Genomic DNA, 21,012 nt, shown 5'->3' with positions numbered 1-21,012 from the left:
TGATTTAACTTTCGAAGCCTGGCAGAGTCCTGAGAGCGACCGCATTCCGTGGGGTTGTGGAGTGGGCGGGGCGCGAGGGCGGGCTCTAGGACCGTGGGGATGCGGCTCCGCCCCCTCTTCCGGCGGGCGGGGTTGCGGACCCGGGCCGCTCGCGGCCGCCAGTCGGCGCCGCCCGCAGCCGGGGGAACGCGGCCGGAGCGAGGCGCGGGCTGTGGGGCCGCCGCGTGCCCGGCCCCGCTCGCCCGTGCCCGCCGCCAGCCCGCCATGCCCGGCTTCGACTACAAGTTCCTGGAGAAGCCCAAGCGGCGGCTGCTGTGCCCACTGTGCGGGAAGCCCATGCGCGAGCCTGTGCAGGTGTCTACTTGCGGCCACCGCTTCTGCGACACCTGCCTGCAGGAGTTCCTCAGGTGCGAGCCCGGGGGGCGGTGGGCCTCGGTGCAGGGGGCGAGGGCACTGCACGGGGAAGGGCACGGGCCGGAGACACGTCGGGCCTTTGTCTGCGCGGCCGCCCGGTGACCTCAGGAGCGCCCACCATGATGTCAAGGGGCGGCAATGACGTCAGGGCTCTGGGGAGGACCCCACGCACCCAGGCGTAAGGTCGCCCGGGTCCTACCTGCCCAGCTCCAGGTGGGGAAGACACCCTTCCCGACCCGTGGCCAGCCCTTCCCCCCCACCTGAGCCCAGTCGGCCGCAGCCTTGAACTTTGAATCCTTTAGGGAAGGGAAGGACAAAGCCTCTCCCGCGCGGCGCTGCCAGCCTGGGGAGTTTTCACCCGTCCCTCCTCTTACTCTCTCTGACGCTGAGAAAGCGGCCGCTATTGTTCTCCCATTTCACGGAGACGGAAAGAAAGGCTGCGATTTGCCCAGGGTCACACGGTTGAGGTCTTAGCTGGGAATCCAGCCCGGGTTGCGTGTGATCACTCAGCAGAGGTTGGACTATGACCTGCAGCCCTCCCCCCTCTCAACTGGAAGCCCTCCTTGGGGTCTTGAGTATGACGGATGGTCGGGCACACTGGCTAAAGGGGACTTGTTCCCGGGTCGGTACCGCATCTCTTGCTCTCTCAGGACCCTTGCCGCCTCAGGCAGCCGTCACATTTCTGGGCACCCTGTGCGGACTTGAGTCTCCTGCCGTTGAGGGCTGCAGCGTGGGAGGGGAGATCAGGGAGCCTCGACGCCTGGAGAGGTGCCGCGGTCCGAGGGGGACTGGCAGGGACTGGTGTGGGACTTCTGCCTCAGTGCCCCATCCCGCAGCCCTCCGAAGATCCTGGCTGGCGGAAATCTCAGCAGGCTCTTTGTTTTTTGTTCCTAGCAGCCGCGGGCTCCTGCTCTCACATATGCTCCTGCTCAAGCTGCTGTGCTACCCCCTCCTCCCTTCTCTCCCTCCCTCCTCCCTGCAATGTACACACTTAACTCCTCTACAGACACACGGGCCCATTGTCTCCTCAGCTCCCTTCCTGGCCCTCTGGTTTCCAGATGAGGCCAGCTGAACCAGCCCCCTCCTCTAGCTGACCCACCCTTATTGCCTCGGGGAAGGAGCCAGGAGGGGCTGTCAGGCTCACTTCCCTCCTCCTTCACAGTCCCCTCGAGGCTGCTTCTGCCCCTCCTCCTCCCGGAAATCCCCTCTTCCTCTCCCACTGCCCCCTCCCCCCATCCTGTCTTCTCCCCTGGGCTTGGGCCTCCACTGCTCAGCCTGGAGCAGCCTCTGCCTTCTCCCCTCCCCCATCGATCGAGTGTTTCGTGGCCACTGGAGGTGGTTGAGCAGGCTCTACCCCCCCCCATCACCCCTATCCTACAAGTTAGGTTGTCCATGGCCTTGGCCAAACCTTTGTCCTGGCTGGGCCCCAAGCTTCGGGATAAGCCTCTGCCTGAAGCCTAGGGACTTCCCTTAGTCCCCTTGTCTCCAAAATCACTGGGTCAGCACATTCCTGAAGCAGCCAAGTGAACCCCCTCCCCCTTGGTCCACTCTTCTTTCCCCACTCCTGCTGAAGCCTGAAAGGCTGCTAGCCCTGTAGCTGCAGGCATACCTGTTTGGTGCCCGAGCATCGAGGACATGGCCAGTAGTGGTGGGGCCAAGAGAAGGTGCTAGGGGGTAGACTGGGCACCTGGGGTATGGACTGCCCAGGCTCTGGAAAGTGCTTTCACAACAGGGCTGCCAGGTAGCCTCAGCTTCCGCCTTGAGGCCTGCCTGCCTGCCTGCCTCCCGCCTACCTGACTCAGATCCACCAGGAATGCCATGCCTAGGGGCCTTTGCCCTGCTGTGGGAGCCCTTGTCTTGCCTGGGCTGTGACAGTCGTGTGTGACAGGTCTTGTTGGGGTCAGCTAGGGCATACTGGCAGGAAGAAGCATGTTACCAGGTTCTGGGTATTAATATCTGGGTGGAGACTGGGGGGAAGGGGACAGGACAGCTGGCACGGGTTGGGGGTCACCAGGTTTCAGAAGCCTTGCCTGTCCTTAGAGCCTGTCTGAACTGTATAGTTGCTACTGACAGACGTCCCCAGGTGCTGCTTCGCTAGGGAGGCTGGGGTTTTTTCCTTGTTTTTTTTTTTCCCCGTCTCTTAGCAGGGACTCTAGCCCTCAGGTGATGAAGGCAGGTGGGATGTGAGGGCTGGTGTGAGTGAATGTAGGACCAAAGGCCTCACTTTCCTGGCTTTAGGAGCACACCCTCAGAGAGGAGAGGGGTGGTAGAGCGGCCTCAAGATGACCTTTGCCCTTTTTCCGGGCCTAGCACAGTCATGGAGGCTGGGTAGCCCTGGCATTTATCCAAGCCCATCCTTGTATACCCTCCCATCAGCTTTCAGAATGGCAGCGAAGACCATTTTGGGGGAGGGGGTGGCAGGCTGCCTGTTTCTTTCAAGTCCAGCTGCTGTCGCGGGGGGGGGGGTGCCAGCTGCCACCTGTTGGGTGAGTGCTGCCTGAGGCAGCTGTGTCTGTCCGCACTGGACGTAGAATAGCCTTTGTGGGTAGTCCAGCGCCCTTGAAAAGCGGGTCCTTCTGACCTCTGCTTTCCGCTTTGTCTCAGCTGTGGCTAGCTAGGAAGTGGCCTGGCAAGGGACGGTGGGGACCCTGGTGGAGGGAGTGAGGCCTAGGGCTTGAGGAACATTGACCCTCCCTGCCTTCTCCCCTTTCAGTGAAGGAGTCTTCAAATGCCCCGAGGACCAGCTTCCTCTGGACTATGCCAAGGTGAGTCCACACTGCGAGGTTGGAAGTCTGGGTACATAGTTACATAGACTGTTGCCCTTGGTGGAGGCTGGAGTGTTGGCAGCCAGCAGGCACAGGGCCAGTGTCAACCCCAAGCCTCAGGATCTCGTGCCCCCACAAAGGTAGCCTGTTCTCTCCCACCAGGCCAGTTTGCAAACGAAGGCTATGTTTTGCCCTGGGGGGCAGGCACAATGCCCAGCCTGTAGGGGTGCACAGAGCTGCTCTGTGCCCGTAAAAAATGCTCCCTCTTCCTGTGGCAAGTTAGACCTGTGGCTGGGGGCCAGGACCCCTCCACTCAGAGGAAGGAAGCGGAGGAGGGGGGTTTTGTGCCTGAGCAGGCTGATGTGATAGGGTGCCCCCCGAAGAGAACGTGTTCCTGTGCAGGCATGTTGGAGACCCTGGGTTCCAAGTCCGAGTAGATACCACCTGCTGTGGCCCTCATCCTTTGCTAAAGAGCTTATTACTGGCTGATAGACCCAACCAGCTCAGTTGAAAGTTGGGGTGAATGTGACTACTGCATGCTCTGATCCTCGCTGATCCTCCCCACCCCATGCTGTGCCCACAGATCTACCCAGACCCAGAGCTGGAGGTCCAAGTGTTAGGTTTGCCTATCCGCTGCATCCATAGTGAGGAGGGCTGCCGCTGGAGCGGGCCGCTCCGCCACCTCCAGGTGAGGCTCTTGGGCTGGGGAGCTGGGACTGGCCCTCACTGGGCCGGTGCTGACTGAGCCTCTCCCACCAGGGCCACTTGAACACTTGCAGCTTCAATGTAGTCCCCTGCCCCAATCGCTGCCCAGCTAAGCTGAGCCGGCGTGATCTGCCTGCCCACTTGCAGCACGACTGCCCTAAGCGCCGCCTCAAGTGTGAATTCTGTGGCTGTGACTTCAGTGGGGAGGCCTACGAGGTAGGTGGGTCCAGGCTGAAGGGAGGGTGAAGCACCTAGGAGCCCAGGAATCCCTTACTTAACTCAGCCCCTGTGCTATTTTTAGAGTCACGAGGGCATGTGCCCCCAGGAGAGTGTATACTGTGAGAACAAGTGTGGTGCCCGCATGATGAGGCGACTGTTGGCCCAGCATGCCACTTCTGAGTGCCCCAAGCGCACCCAGCCTTGTGCCTACTGTACCAAGGAGTTTGTTTTTGACACCATTCAGGTGAGGCCCTTATTGACCTGTGTGCTTTGAGATTGGGAAACGAGTCCGGTTATTGACCACTGCTTGTCTCTGGTCCTAGAGCCATCAGTACCAGTGTCCACGGTTGCCAGTTCCTTGCCCGAACCAGTGTGGCGTGGGCACCGTGGCTCGGGAGGACCTGCCCAGCCACCTGAAGGATAGCTGCAGCACTGCATTGGTGCTCTGCCCTTTCAAGGAGTCCGGCTGTAAGCACAGGGTGAGACGCCCCTTTCTCGGCCCCCTTTAGCCCTTCAAGTCCTAGACAGAGGACCATTTGCTGGCACGGCTGAGGCCTTGATGGGTCCCGGTAGCCAACTCCTGCTGCTTCCCAGCACCCTCTGTCATCGTCCTGTGGAATTGGGTGCCCACTACCCCTACCTGCTTCTTCTCTCCCCTGGACCTTCCTCTTTTGTTAACTTTTTCCTTCCCCCATGGCCTTGGGTTTTGCCAACAGTGCCCTAAACTGGCAATGGCACGTCACGTGGAGGAGAGCGTAAAGCCGCATCTGGCTATGATGTGTGCCCTGGTGAGCCGGCAGCGGCAAGAGCTGCAGGAGCTGCGGAGAGAGCTGGAGGAGCTGTCCATAGGCAGTGATGGCGTGCTCATCTGGAAGATCGGCAGCTACGGGCGCCGTCTCCAAGAGGCCAAGGCCAAGCCTAACCTGGAGTGCTTCAGCCCGGCCTTTTACACACATAAGTACGGTTACAAGCTGCAGGTGTCTGCATTCCTCAATGGCAACGGCAGCGGTGAGGGCACGCATCTCTCCATCTATATTCGTGTGTTACCAGGCGCCTTTGACAATCTCCTTGAGTGGCCCTTTGCCCGTCGGGTCACCTTCTCCCTGTTGGATCAGAGCGACCCAGGTCTGGCCAAGCCACAGCATGTCACTGAGACCTTCCACCCTGATCCAAACTGGAAAAACTTCCAAAAGCCCGGCACTTGGCGAGGCTCCCTGGATGAGAGTTCTCTGGGCTTTGGCTACCCTAAATTCATCTCCCACCAGGACATCCGAAAGCGAAATTATGTGCGGGATGATGCAGTCTTCATCCGTGCCTCTGTCGAACTGCCCCGGAAGATCCTCAGCTGAGAGTACAGCCTTCTGGGTCTAAGCAGGAAGGGGGGTGGGACAGGATCTCAGCCACTGGCGGAAACGGAACAGGGGGCCGGACCCCCTCTCAGCTTCTTTTGCCTAGGTTGTTAGCCCACCACTTTCTCCTCACCACCACCACCCTTACCCCTCAGGTGCCTCCAATTGGTGCTTCAGCCCTGGCCCCTGGGGGGAGCAGGTCTCGGGGTTATCAAGGGCTGGAAACAAGTGATCCCAGGGCCTGTCTCCCCTCCTGGGCAGGGCAGACATGCCTTGGTGCCAGCCACATTCTACCTGGACTGAGGGGCCTGCTCAGGTGCTATGTCCCAAGAGCTATGTCCCAAGAGCCATAGTGGGGGTAGGGGGTATTGGAAAAGGGAGGGGTAGTCATAAGAATCTGCCTTGAGATGAATTTCTCTTTCCACTTACCCAATGTCGCCCTCTCTGGTTATTTATTTCTTCAGTGCTAGGAGGGCACAGCAGGGGAACTCTGATTTTTAATAAATCCTGGATTGTATTTATTAACTTGATTCCAGCCTGTCTCCTCCCAGTTGGCTAGGGTTCTGGGAGGCTGGGCTCCACATGGAAGGGGAAACTGCTGCTCTGTTTGCAGCTGGACCTCTGGTGGACAACATGGGAATTGGCAGCGAGCGTTCTGTGGGCATGCTACCTGCAGCCGCCCTCTGGTGGTTCAATGGGTGGATGCACGGACGGCTTCTAAGGCTGGCGTTTCTAGTCACTACCTCACCAAAGACAAGCGTTCTGCTTAGGCAGGTGTGTCTTTCCCAGTAATCACCATGTGTATACACATGTGCAGGCCAAAGGTCCATGTCCAGTGTCTTACTCAGTTACTTGCCACCTCTTTGAGTCAGGATCAAGCCTCAGCGCTCTGATTTCACAAGACTAGTTGGCCAGTGAGCTCCAAAGATCTTGACTGACCCAGCACTAGGGTGTTAAAAGTGTGAGTAGTTGTGTCCAGTTCTTTTACATAGGTGCTGGGAACACAAACTCAAGTTCTTGTATTTGTGTAAGTACTTCCACCAAGGAAACCATCTTTTTGTTTTCTGTTTTGTTTGAAACCAGGTTTCTCTGTGTAGTCCTAGCTGTCCTGGAACTTCCTGTAGATGAGACCCATCTGCCTCTGCCTTCCAAGTGCTGGGATTAAAGGCACACACAACTACTGCGTGGCTTTCTGGGGCCTTTCTTGTGCTTTTTTTTTTTTTTTTTGGATTTTCAAGACAGGGTTTCTCCATAGCTTTTGGTTCCTGTCCTGGAACTAGCTCTTGTAGACCAGGCCGGCCTCGAACTCACAGAGATCCGCCTGCCTCTGCCTCCTGAGTGCTGGGATTAAAGGCGTGTGCCACCACCCAACTTTTCTTGTGCTTGAGAGTCAAGTGAAACAGCTTTTACCGTGAGAATAAATGGGCCTTCATGAAGAGTTAATGAGGCTGCATGTGCCCGACGTAAGAACTTAATGTCAGTCTATTCCAGGAGCAACAAGGGCCTCCAAGACGGACCAAGCACCTGAATTTTACCTGTGATCTCATTTGCTTTTTGCACAGTTTGGAATGGTTGCTGCCACCTATATACATTTCACTGGTCAACTAAGAGGAAAAGCAAACTGACCCCTTCAGCTAGTCTGGGATTCTATCATCTGTCATGCCCCCCCCCCCCCAAACTACTCAACTACATATCCACTGCCTGGATTCATGACCAGGGGCATACAGCTCCAATCTGGGCATGCTTTTGCCGAGTTACTTGGGTTATCTGCCCTTACTGGTAAAATAAATTTTGCAACTACTGGTTTTGGAATCTGATCATGACAGGAGCCAATGAAGAGCCTTACTCTTAGGGCCTAGACAGGAGGGTAAGGCTGTTCTGCAGAGGGAAGCCAAGAGAGAACTGGTTAGCTCCCCCCTAGGCTAGTATTTTCACTAAGCTAGGGCCCAATGGTCCCTCATGACACCTTGCTAGACACAGCCTGGAAACTAGAGAGAACCTTGGGCTTTAGCAGAGACACGGCCAAAGTACTGTCCCAGCATTTCAGAAACGTTCTAAGACAACTAGCTGCATGACAGCTGTCGTGGGGTTCAGACCAGGGTCAACACCAGGGCGTGAATGGACGCCCTGAGCACCAGCCTGCCTTGTTAGTTCTGACAGTGGGCAGCCTGGCTTTCTTTGCAGAACATTTGCCCGAAGGCAAACCACGTGAAAGGCACTCTGATGTCCGTGTATTTTCCCACCTGCGGATTAGCTTCCCTTGATCCCCACACCAAGTCAAACTGTAGGCAAAGCCAAACGGTAAGAACCAAACAGGTAAGTGCAACCATAAAAGAATTCTGCCATCCGTCTATGGAGCAGTGTGAATGAGGGTGAGGCACTTCCTTGTTTAGATTACAGCAGAACTCCCTCTCACCTCTGTCAGAAGAAATAAATGGGAGGGAGGTTTATAATTTGGTGGAGACTGATTGTATGGCAAAACAGATGCCCACCTCTTAGGACCAACGGCCCTTGGAGTGGAAGTATGGCAGGGCTTTATGGGCCTCCACTGAGGGCTTGACTAGATTGTCTGTATGTACGGGTATAACCTAAAGACGGATTCAGTGTGGGATGATCACCTGGGGAGCGTTTTTGAGGGATGAATAGGATATTGCCACCACCATAGAAACAAACTATTCCCCTTTTACTCAGGGGAACATCACAGGCTGTCCTCAAGACAAAAACCACCTCAGGCATTCACCACATCAAAATAGGACAAGGTCAAGAGGAGGTTTTTCATTTTACTGGTTTATAATTAAAAAAGAAAAAATAAACGCACCACACCCATAACCACCACAGGTGGGGTGAGCGGTGGGGAACAAGTGCTACAGTGTGAGGGAAAGGGGACCCAGGTACTCCCTTCGGGTGGCACGGAGTAGAGGTGAGGCCCTGGCCTGGACCCTTATTGCTGGCTGGGGGATGGGAGTGGGGATAATCAGGTTGAACTAGGAAACACCTTACATTAAAGCTGGGGCAGTAGTTCAGAGGGAAAGGGAACCCACAAAGTGTTTTCCATGCAGACTAGGGGTGGGAGTGAGATGTGAAAGCCCCCAAGTTAGTGTCCGGTCAGTTTCCTATGGTGGCAGTGCACTCGGGAGAATCTGGGGAGGGGGTGGTTACAAGAATATCGGAGCGGAGGTTATGCACGACATCACAGGAGATATTGGAGCTCTTTAAATATAACACAGAAAATCTGCTGATGGAGGGGCCCTGGGTGAGGAGGCTGCACCAGAGGTTTGGGGGCTTGGGGACAGGGCAATAATACCAGTGTTCACAGACGGCAGGGAAACAATAAATTAGGACTTCATGTTGCTATCATTTGGCATAACACACTCAGGCATTGTTTTTTCCTTTTTTTTTTCCTTCTTTTAAATATAAGGCAACTTGCCAACACATAATTTAAAAGCTGAGCTTCGGTCACATCGTTTCAGATCACTACAGAATTTCTGGCTAAGGAACAGTGAGAATGAACCCACGGCCTTCAGCTCACATTCCCAAAGACAAGAGGAAAGGCAAGGGCTTGTTATTTTTAAAGCCCACTGTGCAACAAAGACAGGTGCAAAACTTTACAACAAAACAACCTAAAGTTACAGAGAAGTGGTGAATTTCTAGACAGCTAATTGTCACTTGGGAATGAGACACACTGGTCCTGGAACAGGCGGAAGCCGCTCTAAGAACGGGCAAGGGGCAAGAGGGGCTGTTTCCAATGTAAGCCCCCTGCAGCGTTCAGAACCATGCTCATTTGGTAGAGGAAGAATTCAAAGAGCTTAAGGCTTTGTGTTTTTCTTTTTGTTCTTCATTAAACTGAAGGGCTGCAAAATGTAAGGGTGGGTGTACCTGTGGGGCCACGCATACAAAATGCTCCTCAAACCCACATTCATACAGAAACATGACATTTAAAACTTACAGTGTGGACCGTAATTCTTAGCCAGTGTAGAGAACCAAATGCAGTTTAACTTTTTTTAAATTTTTTTTTTTTTTTTGGTGATTTTAATTCCAAACTCTAATGTGATCATCCTTTACCTATATCTAATTCTTCAAGTAAGGTAGTTTTTGTTTTGCTTTTTTTTCCCCTTAAGGGGGAAGGGAGGCAGGGATGAGGACAGCAGTTGAGTCTGGAGAGAGGCAACAGCGACAGGTCACAGGTCGTCTTGGGAATGCCAGGTGGCCACTGCATTTCTCTGGAAAGGAAGTCAAAAATTAAGAAGCCAACGCTAAGGTTTTCTGAGTCTCAAGACTTCAGCAAGGCCAAGTACAGTGACTTGGGAGCAGCGTAAATGCAGAACCAAGCTTTGAGGAATGGGAGCAGCTGGGGAAGATGGAAGCTGGGTGTATTTTGATTTGACATCTTTACGGGAGTAAAGAATTAGATTCCAGAGCACTCAGAAAGTCTGGCTTCTTAGTCCTAGACAGAGAAGCCTAACTTAAGGCTCTAGACCACTTTCCTCAGCCATACCTCAGTCTCAGCAAAAGATGGCAAGAGCAACAAGTGGTCAAGGCGGAGACTGATTGACAGGCAGGTGCTGAGACAGGGTTAGCTTCTAACAGAAAACCAGTAGTAGCTCGTGGGAAGAGAAAGGACCTTCTGCCCCCAAATGGACCCTGCCAAGTTCCCTTCCTTAGATATCTAAGGATGATCACACTGGAGCAATGAAACTTTGAAACTATCCAGTTACTTCAAAGTAAGACTAAGCCTAGAAGGGTGATGTATGGCGTGTTGCCTGAGGATGGCATCACGGCTCCCTATCTATACCCTGGATGCTGAATATGAAGACTTCGGCTATCTGTGGGATCGGGGGCTCGGGTGCCAGGGGCTCGGTGGGCCTTGCTCAACATGGCCAGGCTCTGTTCTCGGAAGCAGGCCTGCTGGAAATCCCCACTCAGGTAATCCACCGTTTGCATCAAGCTGTTCTGGCTTGCCACTGGCCCACCCCCAGTTCCCGCTCGGTAGTGGGTCCCAGGAGCTGCTGCACAGTCGAGGGGTGCACCTGTGGGCTGCCCAGCATGGAACGGCATGGCGAGGTCCTGAGACCCCGAGCTGTCGCTATTGGGAGTTGGTAGGATGTTGTTCCACAGGGGTTGGAAGTAGTGACCATTGGGATAGGCCAGTGGGGCCGGTAGGCCGTTGACAGGTGGGGATGGGGTCGGCTTCTCCAGGGAAGGCTTCAGATGGAAGGACTGCGCCAGGCAGAGTTCCTGCGGGTAGGCAGGGGCCTTGCCCACAAAACCGGGCCCTGCCAACTCGCGTCCTGCTGTATGTTTGCCTGTCAGGCCAGGGGCTGGTGTCCCACCAGCCTCGCTGCACATTTGCTGTAGGTGGGCCAGCTGGTGCTGGTTCCAGGTAACTGGCTTGAGGTCGCTAGGGTAGCCAGTAGGGGCTCGAGAGATGCCTGTGGGCAGGTTGACAGGACCTGCAGCAGGCAGTGCGGCTGTGGCCGCGTGGGTGTGCTCCATGGGATTGACCACACATGAAGGCATTGGTGTGGGGACGCTGTGGGTCGACACCCGGGTGCTTGCATTGATGAGCAGACTGCGACTAATGGGGCTGGGGTTGGCGATCTGGCCCTCACACACTGAGGTAGTGCTGATGCCTGCCCTCGTCTGGCAAAACTGGTTGATCTGGTGCACAATGCTGCTCAGGTCCGGGGGCTGGCTGTGTTGCAGGGTGGCCGCCATTGAAAGGGGGATAGTTGAGGTAGACACGGTCACATTTGGGGGGGCATCTGAGTCTGGCATCTTCCGGCCTCCATGCAGCAAGGGATTAGGGGGATGCTGGAGACCCTGGTGAGTCAGGGCCTGCGGGTGGACCAAGCCCTGGGTTTGGGCTATTGGCTGAGGGTGGCCCAGGCCCTGAGGCTGCTGGAGGCTCTGAGAGTGAGACAGTGCCTGTGGTGGTGGTATACCCTGAGGGTGTTGCAGTGTCTGGGGAGGGGCATGGGCCAGGGTCTGTGCATGCTGCAGGGCCTGCTGGCGGGCCAGAGCCTGGGCCTGGGGGTGGGCTAAAGTGCTGGGTGCCACAGTAGCATAGGGTGCCACTGGGGGGTTCATGATGGCCTCAGGGAGGAACCGGGCTCGGGTGCCGTCAAAGTCCTTGAGTATGCTTTTGGCTGGCACTTTGACAATGGCAAGCAGGCCTGCCTTGGTGGCAGCCTGAGTCGGGTAGGGGCTGTAGCGCTGGGCTGATGTGTCGAGGCCGTTCACAGTACGACGAACGTGTTTCCGCTGAGGAACCTTCACACTGTTGGGGAAGATTTTTATAGTCAGTGGGTTGTTTGCGACCTTCTTAGCATACGCGTCCAATTCGGCTGGGGTAGGATAGTGAGCAGTTCTCATTTTCTGTGTAGTGTCCCCTAGAGAGAGGGAGAGAGAGAGAGAAAGAGAGAGAGGGAAGGAGAGCAGAGAGGAGGGGCTCATCAGTCCAAGCCAACCAGCCTTTCTAGAGCCTGCTGAAGCCGTCTGTAGCCTTCACTCGAGATCAGTCACAGTCCCCAGAGTCTCGGCACAGCTGAAACTCACTGGGTGTGTACAGTAACCAGGCACTAGGGGACAGGCTGTCTAAATGACCCTCACTACAACCACAGGAGGCAGGTGTACTGTGAGCCTGTTTTATGGGTCTCTTAAAGATCAGGATGGCAAAGCAACTTTCCAGGACTCCAGCTTGGAGATCCAGAGCCCATTCAGCCAGTTCTCACAGACATCACCAGAGCTCTTCAGTACGCGGGGCTCCGTCCCTACCCGCCATCATGGCGCTGCCTGTCAGCGCCCTCCTCAGTGAGTCGTGACACTGGTAAAGGTCCTACTCTTCAGTCTGCAATGGCCAGCGGAGCAGCTGGGGTGCCTTGCCCATGGGTGGGCAGGCCCATCTGGCACAGAGAACAAGACACTTTTTCAGGAGAAGATGAGGAAGCTGCCAATGTCTCCCACTCACAAGCTCACTTTTGTTTACAGTGTATTTGGTGCCCGACTGGTTGGAGATCAAAAGGCTGTATTTATTTGCCTGTGTGGAGGGAGGGTGACAACAAGTGACAGCAGCAGGGAGGGGCTGAGAATAAAGGGTTCAGGCCACCTCTACATCTATGGGACCCAGTCTGTCACGGTCCAAAAGGAAAGAGGAGGAGCTGGCCTTCCTGTGGAGACTGCAGGAATATCCACTCACTGTGCCTCATTAATGGCAACACTCTCCTTGTTCTCATATCCGGGGCTTCCCATCAAGGGGCTCCAGCGGATGCTGGGTTTCCAATCCAGAAAGAAAAATTTCCCACGACAAGAGCTCTTTAAGTATGCCAGACTCCCCCCCTACAAGGGATCATTGCTGTTTTCTTCTCTAAGAGAAGGGGTCTACCCTAAGCATACACAAAAAGTACATCATTAACACTTGCTGAATGAGTAAGTATACACGCTGCCCAAAGCAGAAGGAAAATGGCTTGGCACAGAGCCTGGGCTCAACTGGCTGACTCTCCCCTGCTTCCTCCCTTGGCAGAAAGTAGCCAGGAAAGACCAAGGACTAATCTATTAAGTGCCCAGCTGGTAGCTTTGGTTGGCCTTAGCCCAAAGGAGACTCCATTCAAAGTCATGTCGCTGGGCATCAAATGGAGCAGAAGCAGACTTAGAGGAGCACGTTGGAAGAACTGGGTAGAAACTGCTCTTCTCTGAAGCAGGGAAAGAAAAAGTTCAAGTATAGAAGAAATGAATATGTGGTCTCAGGCCCACAACAGCAGCACAGGGATAGAGATGTAGCCAGTCCCAACTGCGTCTCCATCTTATCAGCCTCTGCTGCTGTCAGTGCACCAGCATTAATGGCCCTAGAACTCTTAGAAAAAACACTAGTGTCCCAGAAACACCGCAGACAACACAACTTCAGAAGCACTCAACCATACACCTGGCTATTGTTGAAGCTAGCAGCAGCACAGGGGCACGACTACCATCAGCCCTGGCAGTGCCCTGAAGAACCCCTTGTCCTGAAGGATCTTTACTAAGGACTCCTGGGCTTCACCAGAGGAGAATTTCAGGAATAGTGAGTATGAAGCAGAGTTAGCAGGTTCATGAAAAGATTACAATATAGATTTTAAGCATGAGGGTTGGGGAAGAGGAAGGCATCCAGGAAAGATAAAAAATAGCTGAGCGTAAGAATGGACAAGTCACCCCAATGTATATTTATGATGGTAAATCACATCATTTACAGAGTGTAACTTACTACAAGATTTAAAGGTTGGAGAACTCTGCCAGGCATGGTGGCACATGCCTTTAATCCAAGCACTCAGGAGGCAGAGGTAGACAGATCTGAGTTTGAGGCCAGCCTGGTGTAGAATGAGTTCCAGGTCAGGTAGGGCTACAGAGAAAACCTGACTTGGAAACCGCCCCAACACCATTCCTAAAAGAAAAGAGAAGAAAAAGAAGAAAGGGTCCCAGGTTCAAGCTGGCTGAGCTGTGGTGGTTCACACACACAGAGTTTGTGCAATTACCAGTTGGAGACAGAAGCAGAAGTCTGGCCTTGAGTTCCAAGCCAGCCTGGGCTGCAGAGTGAGATCCTGAGTTAAAAATAAAAAACACACAAACAAACAAAAAACCTTCCTGGCAAGCCTGAGTATTCACTAGGCTGCTACAGACAGAAGCGTTTTGCTGCCCCCAGCACAGTGCCTCCCTAGACAGGCGGCACACCTGGGGAATGTCAGGACAGTATCACCAAACAACAACTAGAACCTCCCTGAGCAACAGGAGCCAAAAGTGCTGGGCTTTATTTAGTTCAGACAGAACATGTAGACCTGTTTGTTTCTCCACCTCTACTTGAGATCCGCACAGAGGACCTGGTATGAGAAGTGGTTTGTGGATTGAAGTTCTCTGCTCAAAGTGAGCATCACTCCTCAGGTTTTTTCCTAGCGTGGCATTCTTCTGATGCTGACCATGAAGAAAGGTCGAGAGGGAGGGTGCAGACGGGGAACTCCTGCTGGGGAAGATCCCTGAGTGACTAGCACACTGAACAAGAGTGCCCTTACTCCAGAATAACCACCATTTGCCCCATACTAGATAGAACTAAGCAGTAAGCTTAGTCTTTAAAAAAATAAAATAAAAAAGCCCAACACAGACCTTTTCCTCTTTTCCTGGGTCTCTGATACCTCATGCTGACCTTGAAAGCCTTACCCTTCTGCCTCTACTTCTGATGCCACCACCATCACACCACATTACACCGCTCTTTTGAACCAAGGTCCCACAATGCAGACCGGGCTGTTCCTGACTTCTGATTCCTTTGCCATGGCCTCTCAAATGCTTAGATTTAGAGGCATAGTTTCCTATTTGGTTTTTGGAGATAAGATCTCACTATGTAGTTCTGCTTGGGCTTGAATCCTTGACCTAAATATGGGGTGTGCCACCACGCTTGGCGTCTTGTGAGCGTGTTCTTATGATGCCCCACCCATGTATACAGGCTCACCGGCACCTTACTTCCGGAACAACTTCCTCTAACCACAGATAATATATCTTCAGTGTTATCTAAACAGAAAAAGCTGTCTTAAATAGCTGGTACGGTTATAATACAAATACAGGGCAGCATAGAGAACTGGCGATCTGTGGCTAGAACAACAGTATCCACCTAACGTCAAACTATGGCTCTACCATTTAACAACTGAAGACTCAGTGTGGTCCTCATTTGTCAACAGAAATGAAATCTGCTTTACAATGTTACAAAATTACTAATATTAAGAGACTCAAGCAGGAAACATGAATACTAGCTGTTTATAGTTATTTAAGAAAAGCAGGTTAGGCAGAGTCTGCCCAGTCAGAACAAAGGAACTGATCAAGGAAGCAGCAAATGTAGGACCCCCGAACTTCAAGCTGAGTTAAATGTCAGAAAGCAGTTGCCTAATCTAAGGTAGGGAGGGAGTGTGTATGTGTGGTCTGTAAATCCAGTTTCCTCCAGGGAGCTCCTTGGTTTTCCTTTTGTTTTGAGGTGTGGCAGAAATGTGGAATCCACAGGTAGAAGGCCTGGGAGTCTGACAGGAGCAAGTGCTGGCCCAGCAATGGATAGTCATGTGACATGCAAGCGCCACGTGAAAAGACAGCAAGGAGCAGGATCCGCTGACTCACACTGCACTCTGCACTCTAGCAGCTGATGAATGGCAGGTCACCCTGGGTTAGAGGAACGCCCTGTCTCTGAAAAATAACAAAAGAGCAAGAAGAGTCTCCCATGTAGAATTACTGAATAGGACAGAGAGGCCCAGCAGGTAAAGTTCTTACTCTGTGCAAGCCTGGCAACCTAATTTAGATTCTAGGAACTCAGGGTGAAAGGAAAGATCAACTCCTGAAAACTATCCTTCAACTTCACAAATGTACCACAAAAGCATGCATGGATCTCCACACATACCCATACAAGCACACATACACTTCATACAGAAACACAAGTAGCAGCTGGGTTGTGGTGGCGCACGCCTTTAATCCCAGCACTCAGGAGGCAGAGACAAGCGGATCTTCATGAGTTTGAGGCCAGCCTGGTCTACAAGTATTGAGTTCCAGGACAGGCTACAAAGCTGCAGAGAAATCTTGTCTCGAAAAAAACAAAACAAAAAACTAAAACAAAGCAAAACAGCACAACACAAAACAAAACAAACAAAAACCCAACAAGGTAAATTAAAAATTTAAAAATATATATGTGGGGACTGAAGAGACGGCTTAAAAGCACTGGTTGCTCTTCCAGAGGACTGAGTTTGGTTCCTAGCACCAATATAGCTACTTACAACATGTGTGCGCACCCCACCACACACACACACACACACACACACACACACACACACACACACACACACCCTGTAGTCTTCTTATTTGGGAGGCTAGGAAAGAAGGATCACTGCCCAGGAGTTTGAGACCATCCTGGACAACACAGTGAAGCTCAAACTCAACAAAACAAACAAACATATATAAAAAGTGTAATAGAGCACCTAACTCACAGTAATGCCTTCCCACTAGGGGGCATGCTGATATCTGAAGAAATAAAGCCATTTCAGTATTTGTTCCAGGCCCTCCCAAGGCTCCGCATGCAGAAGGTAAACTAAAAAACGATATGTTAGGTGCTAGAAAGATGGCTCAGTAGTTAAGAGCACCAGTTGCTCTTTCAGAGGATCCAGGTTTGATTCCCAGCACCCACATGGCAGCTCACAACCATCTGCTACCCTAATTCCTGGGGATCTGATGCTCCCTTCTGGCCTCTGTGATCATCAGGAATGCAAGCGGTACATAATAGACATATGGGACAAAATACCCATATACATCCAATTTTTTTTTTTATTTTTATTTTTTTAAATATTTATTCCTTTATTATGTATACAATGTTCTGTCTGTGTATATTCCTACAGGCCAGAAGAGGGCACCAGACCTCATTGCAGATGGTTGTGAGCCACCATGTGGTTGCTGGGAATTGAACTCAGGACCTTTGGAAGAGCAGGCAATGCCCTTAACCTCTAAGCCATCTCTCCAGCCCTACATCCAATTTTTAAAAAAGCTAGCATGCTAGCTAGGTATGGTAATGTACACGTGTGATCCCAACACCTGGGGAGATAGATGCAGGAGAATTGGGAGTCAAGATCATTTGTGGCTACAAAGTTGAAGGATCGCTTGGGATCCTTAAGTAAGACTCTGATTAAAGCTGGGCATGGTGGCACATGCTTTCAATCCCAGCACTTAGGAAGCAGATAAAGGTGGATCTTTGAGTTTGAAGTCAGCCTGCTCTACAAAGCAAGTTCCAGGACAATCAGGGCTACAGAGAAACACTGTCTTGAAAAACAAAGCAAACAAATCTGTCTCAAAACGAACAGAAACAGAAAAACAATTTAACAACAAAAAGGACGAAAAGACCTTGATTGTTTCAGTCACTGCACCGACTACTGTGATGAGCCACTGCTGTTTCCTGGTGCTGAGCTAGAAAAATGAGCAGATGGGCTTGAGGTTAAGGAAAAAGAGAATTCCAAAAATTACAATTTCTGGGAAAAGATGGGTCAGGAGGAAAATCAAAGTTACAAACATAGTTCCTAAACAGCTGCAGACTCTCAAAGCAAGGGACACCATGGCACACACAATCTTCAGATGTCCAAGAGGACATCCACCTGACTCAAGTATGCTCTCCACCAGACACAGACCCCCTTGAAGCTGACATGTCTTAGGTTTGTTTTGGCTTTGAGGCAGAGTCTTACTCTGTAGCCCAGGATGGTCCTGACTAGCAAAGCCTCCTGCCCCAGTTTGTCAAGCACTGGGATTACAGGGGGCACCCCCATTTTGGACAATTCCTCCCTTGGTATCACTGAGCACCCTGTCATTGTTATGTCTCCAAGTGTATTTCCTCTTAGCTGTGTTCTGAGTGTGCTTGCTGGGATATCACAGAACACAGATTTTTTTTTTTTTTTTGGTTTTTCGAGACAGGGTTTCTCTGTGGCTTTGGAGCCTGTCCTGGAACTAGCTCTGTAGACCAGGCTGGTCTCGAACTCACAGAGATCCGCCTGCCTCTGCCTCCCGAGTGCTGGGATTAAAGGCATGCGCCACCACGCCCGGCAGAACACAGATTTATCACCCAGTCATCACTGGAGGTCTATCTGTGTGGTTGAGTACTTCCGGAGCATGCCAGGGACGGAGGGTGGGAGAGAGAAACGCTCCTTGAGGAAGCTTGCACAGCAGGACCAACTTCCAGAGTCAGACAAATTTAGAACCAAGGACGTGAGGTCCAAGTAGGTGTTTGCTGTTGCTGATTTCTTTTTGGGGGAGAGGGGTTGAGACAGGGTTTCTGTGTAGCCCTGGCTGTCCTGGAACTTGCTCTGCCTGACTCTGCCTACCAAGTACTGAGAATTAAAGGCCTATACCAACATGCCCAATTTATCTGGTGCTGAGAACAAATACAGGGCTTTGTGCAAGCTAAGTAAGCATTCCACCAAACTGAGCTACATCCTCAGTGCCAACTTAATCTTACTTTTTAGCGCAACTTATTTTTACTTTTTTTGTTCACTTTTCTGAGACTGGGTGGTCCTCACCAGCCTGGAACTTGCTATGTAAACCAGGCTGGCCTTGAACCCAGATATTCGCCTGCTTCTGCCTCCCAAATGGTGGGAATTAAACTTGTGTGCCACCATGCTCACCTCTTGTTTTATTTTTACACACGGTTCAAGAGCTAAGCTGCCTAGATGTTCTTGAACTTGAGATCTTCATGCCCCAGTCTTCCGAGTGGCTGACTTCACACCATGAAGACTGTTTTTAACTGCTGGTTACAAACTCACAGTAACTGACTGCTCCACGCCCGCCTGGTGCAGCTTCCGTGTGCTTCTGTAGGAAATGTGACTGAGACAAACGACACTAGGCATGCTGTCTATGGCTGCTTCTGATCTACAATGGAAGAGCTAAGTAGATGACACACAAAGTTCAAAATATTGGCTTCCCACACTTACAGAAGAAGTTTGCTAATGGCTGCCAAGAAGAACTTGGGTAAACTGTACAGCATTAAAGAAAGCCCCCTTGCCTCACCAGCTGCCCCGTTTCGCTCTAAAAAGGTTTATTCCAAATTCAGGGCTGTTTTTACTTAGACATTATACATGTAAGAGAAAGTCAGAAATTAAGACTATTTCCCTCGCCTATCATGTAGTGCAGGGACAGAAGTAGGAAGCTGGGGAAAGTCTGAATTACAAAGCTCTGAAATAATGCAGTTAAGACAGGAATCTAGCAGTTCTCAGAGGTCCAATCAGGCGGGACGTAGACAAACAGACCCACAGAAACCAAGGGGGTAAAGTTTATTTCTATGAGCAAAAGTCATGCTGGCTCATGGGGCAGAGAGCAAAGCCAAAGAGAGCTGTCTGTTTCCATGACAGACCATATTCAGAGATCAAGAAATCACCAACAGTATACACAGTCACTTTAGATACAAAAGTGAGCTGGACAATGAGTTTTCAGTCAGCTGCTCTCAGGGCTCAAAGGGAACATTTCTTTGAAGGGTCCTATGATACACATCCACTGAAGCGCCTTGTGGCTTTGCTGTGAGCAGAAGGCTGCCAGTAACAAGTTCATACGCACTGGGAACTGTAGGATCTGAAAGTATCTCGCACTGCTGACAGACAGGGCCTTTGTGCCTGCTGTCCTGCAATGTCAGCTCATGAATATCTTGGAAGTAGCAAAAGTCATGGTCAGTGCATCACAGACGTGATGCTGGGACAGCCCTCATGTAGGACAAAACAGAAGCGCACACCCTTCCGTGGGAATCCAGCCTACTTACATTTCTGAAGTCCAGTGTTCATCTGCGTGTGAGAAAGAAGATGAAAGGGCAGATCACCTGGCCCGGGTAGACAGGCTAGCATGGCAGACCAGCATCAACACAACATGGGGCAGTGGCTCACACTGTAATGAACAACAAAGAATAAGGTCATGGGACGCAGGGCAACTTCTTCAAGGAAGGTACAAGGACATCTGATATGGGAGGCAGAGTGCCAAGTGTGCACAGATAAGCAACTTAATCAACAGCACGCTGGTTAAAAACTTACCTAGAATTCTGTCTGTAGCAGTGGTTCACTCTCAAACATTAACACAGCAAAAGTGATACTGCACTCGGTACATGTGTGAGTGAAGGAATAAAACAGGGCGAGAGCTAGCAACGTAAACACACATCTCTGTAACACTTCTAAATTCTAAGAGCACTGGCTTTGCAGGGTTAGGCCTGCAGTTTTGGGGACCAGGGCAATGCAGTGCTTCTAGAAGTACAGTGAAGGATTTCAAAGACATTTCACACCTGATTTTTTTTCTTTCTTTCTCAAGACAGGGTTTCTCTGTGTAGTCCTGGCTATCCTGGAAATCACTCTGTAGATCAGGCTAGCCTTGAACTCAGAGATCTGCCTGTCTCTGTCTCCAAAGCACTGGGATTAAAGGTTTGCGCCACCACCCGTCTTGGGATGGGCTTTTAATGTAGCCAAAGTCTGTGATTCCTTGTTCTCCCGATTCAGTCTCTAAAAAAACTACACCCACACTGAAGATCCTGCAGATGGACTGACTGACTTCCTCACTGTGGAGGTGGAATGCTGCAGATCCAGGGCTGCAATGATGTTGGATTACCTTTAGTCCGCTAATCAGGAAGATTTGTTGACTTGTTTGTTTGCCTCCCCTAGCGATGTTTCCCAAGAGCATTTACTCATGACTGTCTTTTGTTATGTGACGATAAAGTTTATGAGACTATTTCTACTTGGAACATAACATTCAGGGCAATCTGAATCCCTGTTTATGTTCACCCATGCTGGACTCAAAAAACAAACAAACAAACACCAAGCAGCTGTATTTACTTTTAACACTCTTTTTGTTCACATTCCTGACTTTGTTGACATTGTAGACTGCTACACATTCTGTTTGTGCTGGTGCTAAACACATGAGTTTGAGAAGTTTGGAAGTCTACTTGAGAAGTACTGGCGCAGGTGGAGGATGGGCTGGTCTAGGCCTGTGTGTGTGTATGTGTGTGTGTGTGTGTGTGTGTGTGTGTACACAGTTAGAGGCTATTAAAATGCCTATATCCAAAAGGA

General features: G+C 51.5%; 2 protein-coding genes across 4 annotated transcripts in view; one reads left to right on the top strand and one right to left on the bottom strand.

Moving 5' to 3' along the window:
* The first annotated feature begins 145 nt into the window (after window positions 1-145).
* Window positions 146-7,057, top strand: Traf4 (TNF receptor associated factor 4). Its single transcript, XM_057776901.1, has 7 exons — window positions 146-407; window positions 3,128-3,179; window positions 3,763-3,867; window positions 3,939-4,100; window positions 4,186-4,347; window positions 4,427-4,582; window positions 4,820-7,057. Exons 1-7 carry the CDS (start codon window positions 265-267, stop codon window positions 5,450-5,452), a joined length of 1,413 nt encoding a protein of 470 aa, XP_057632884.1. The 5' UTR covers window positions 146-264; the 3' UTR covers window positions 5,453-7,057.
* A 1,182-nt stretch (window positions 7,058-8,239) lies between these two features.
* Fam222b (family with sequence similarity 222 member B) overlaps window positions 8,240-21,012 on the bottom strand; it is a 56,723-nt gene continuing 43,950 nt past the window's right edge. For 2 of the 3 annotated variants that reach the window (XM_057775877.1, XM_057775878.1), the window contains exons 2-3: window positions 19,725-19,846; window positions 8,240-11,841 (exon numbers count right to left, since the gene is read on the bottom strand). In XM_057775877.1, coding sequence (XP_057631860.1) covers window positions 10,235-11,841; window positions 19,725-19,806 — 1,689 coding nt within the window. In that variant the 5' untranslated portion in view covers window positions 19,807-19,846 and the 3' untranslated portion in view covers window positions 8,240-10,234. The remainder of the gene's footprint in view (window positions 11,842-19,724; window positions 19,847-21,012) is intronic. The other variant, XM_057775879.1, reaches the window with a different exon arrangement.

Source organism: Chionomys nivalis, chromosome 7, assembly GCF_950005125.1.
Source record: "Chionomys nivalis chromosome 7, mChiNiv1.1, whole genome shotgun sequence".
Classification (NCBI taxonomy): domain Eukaryota; kingdom Metazoa; phylum Chordata; class Mammalia; order Rodentia; family Cricetidae; genus Chionomys; species Chionomys nivalis.
Note: the sequence above shows the minus strand (reverse complement) of the source record. Positions and strands in the feature narration are given on the sequence as shown.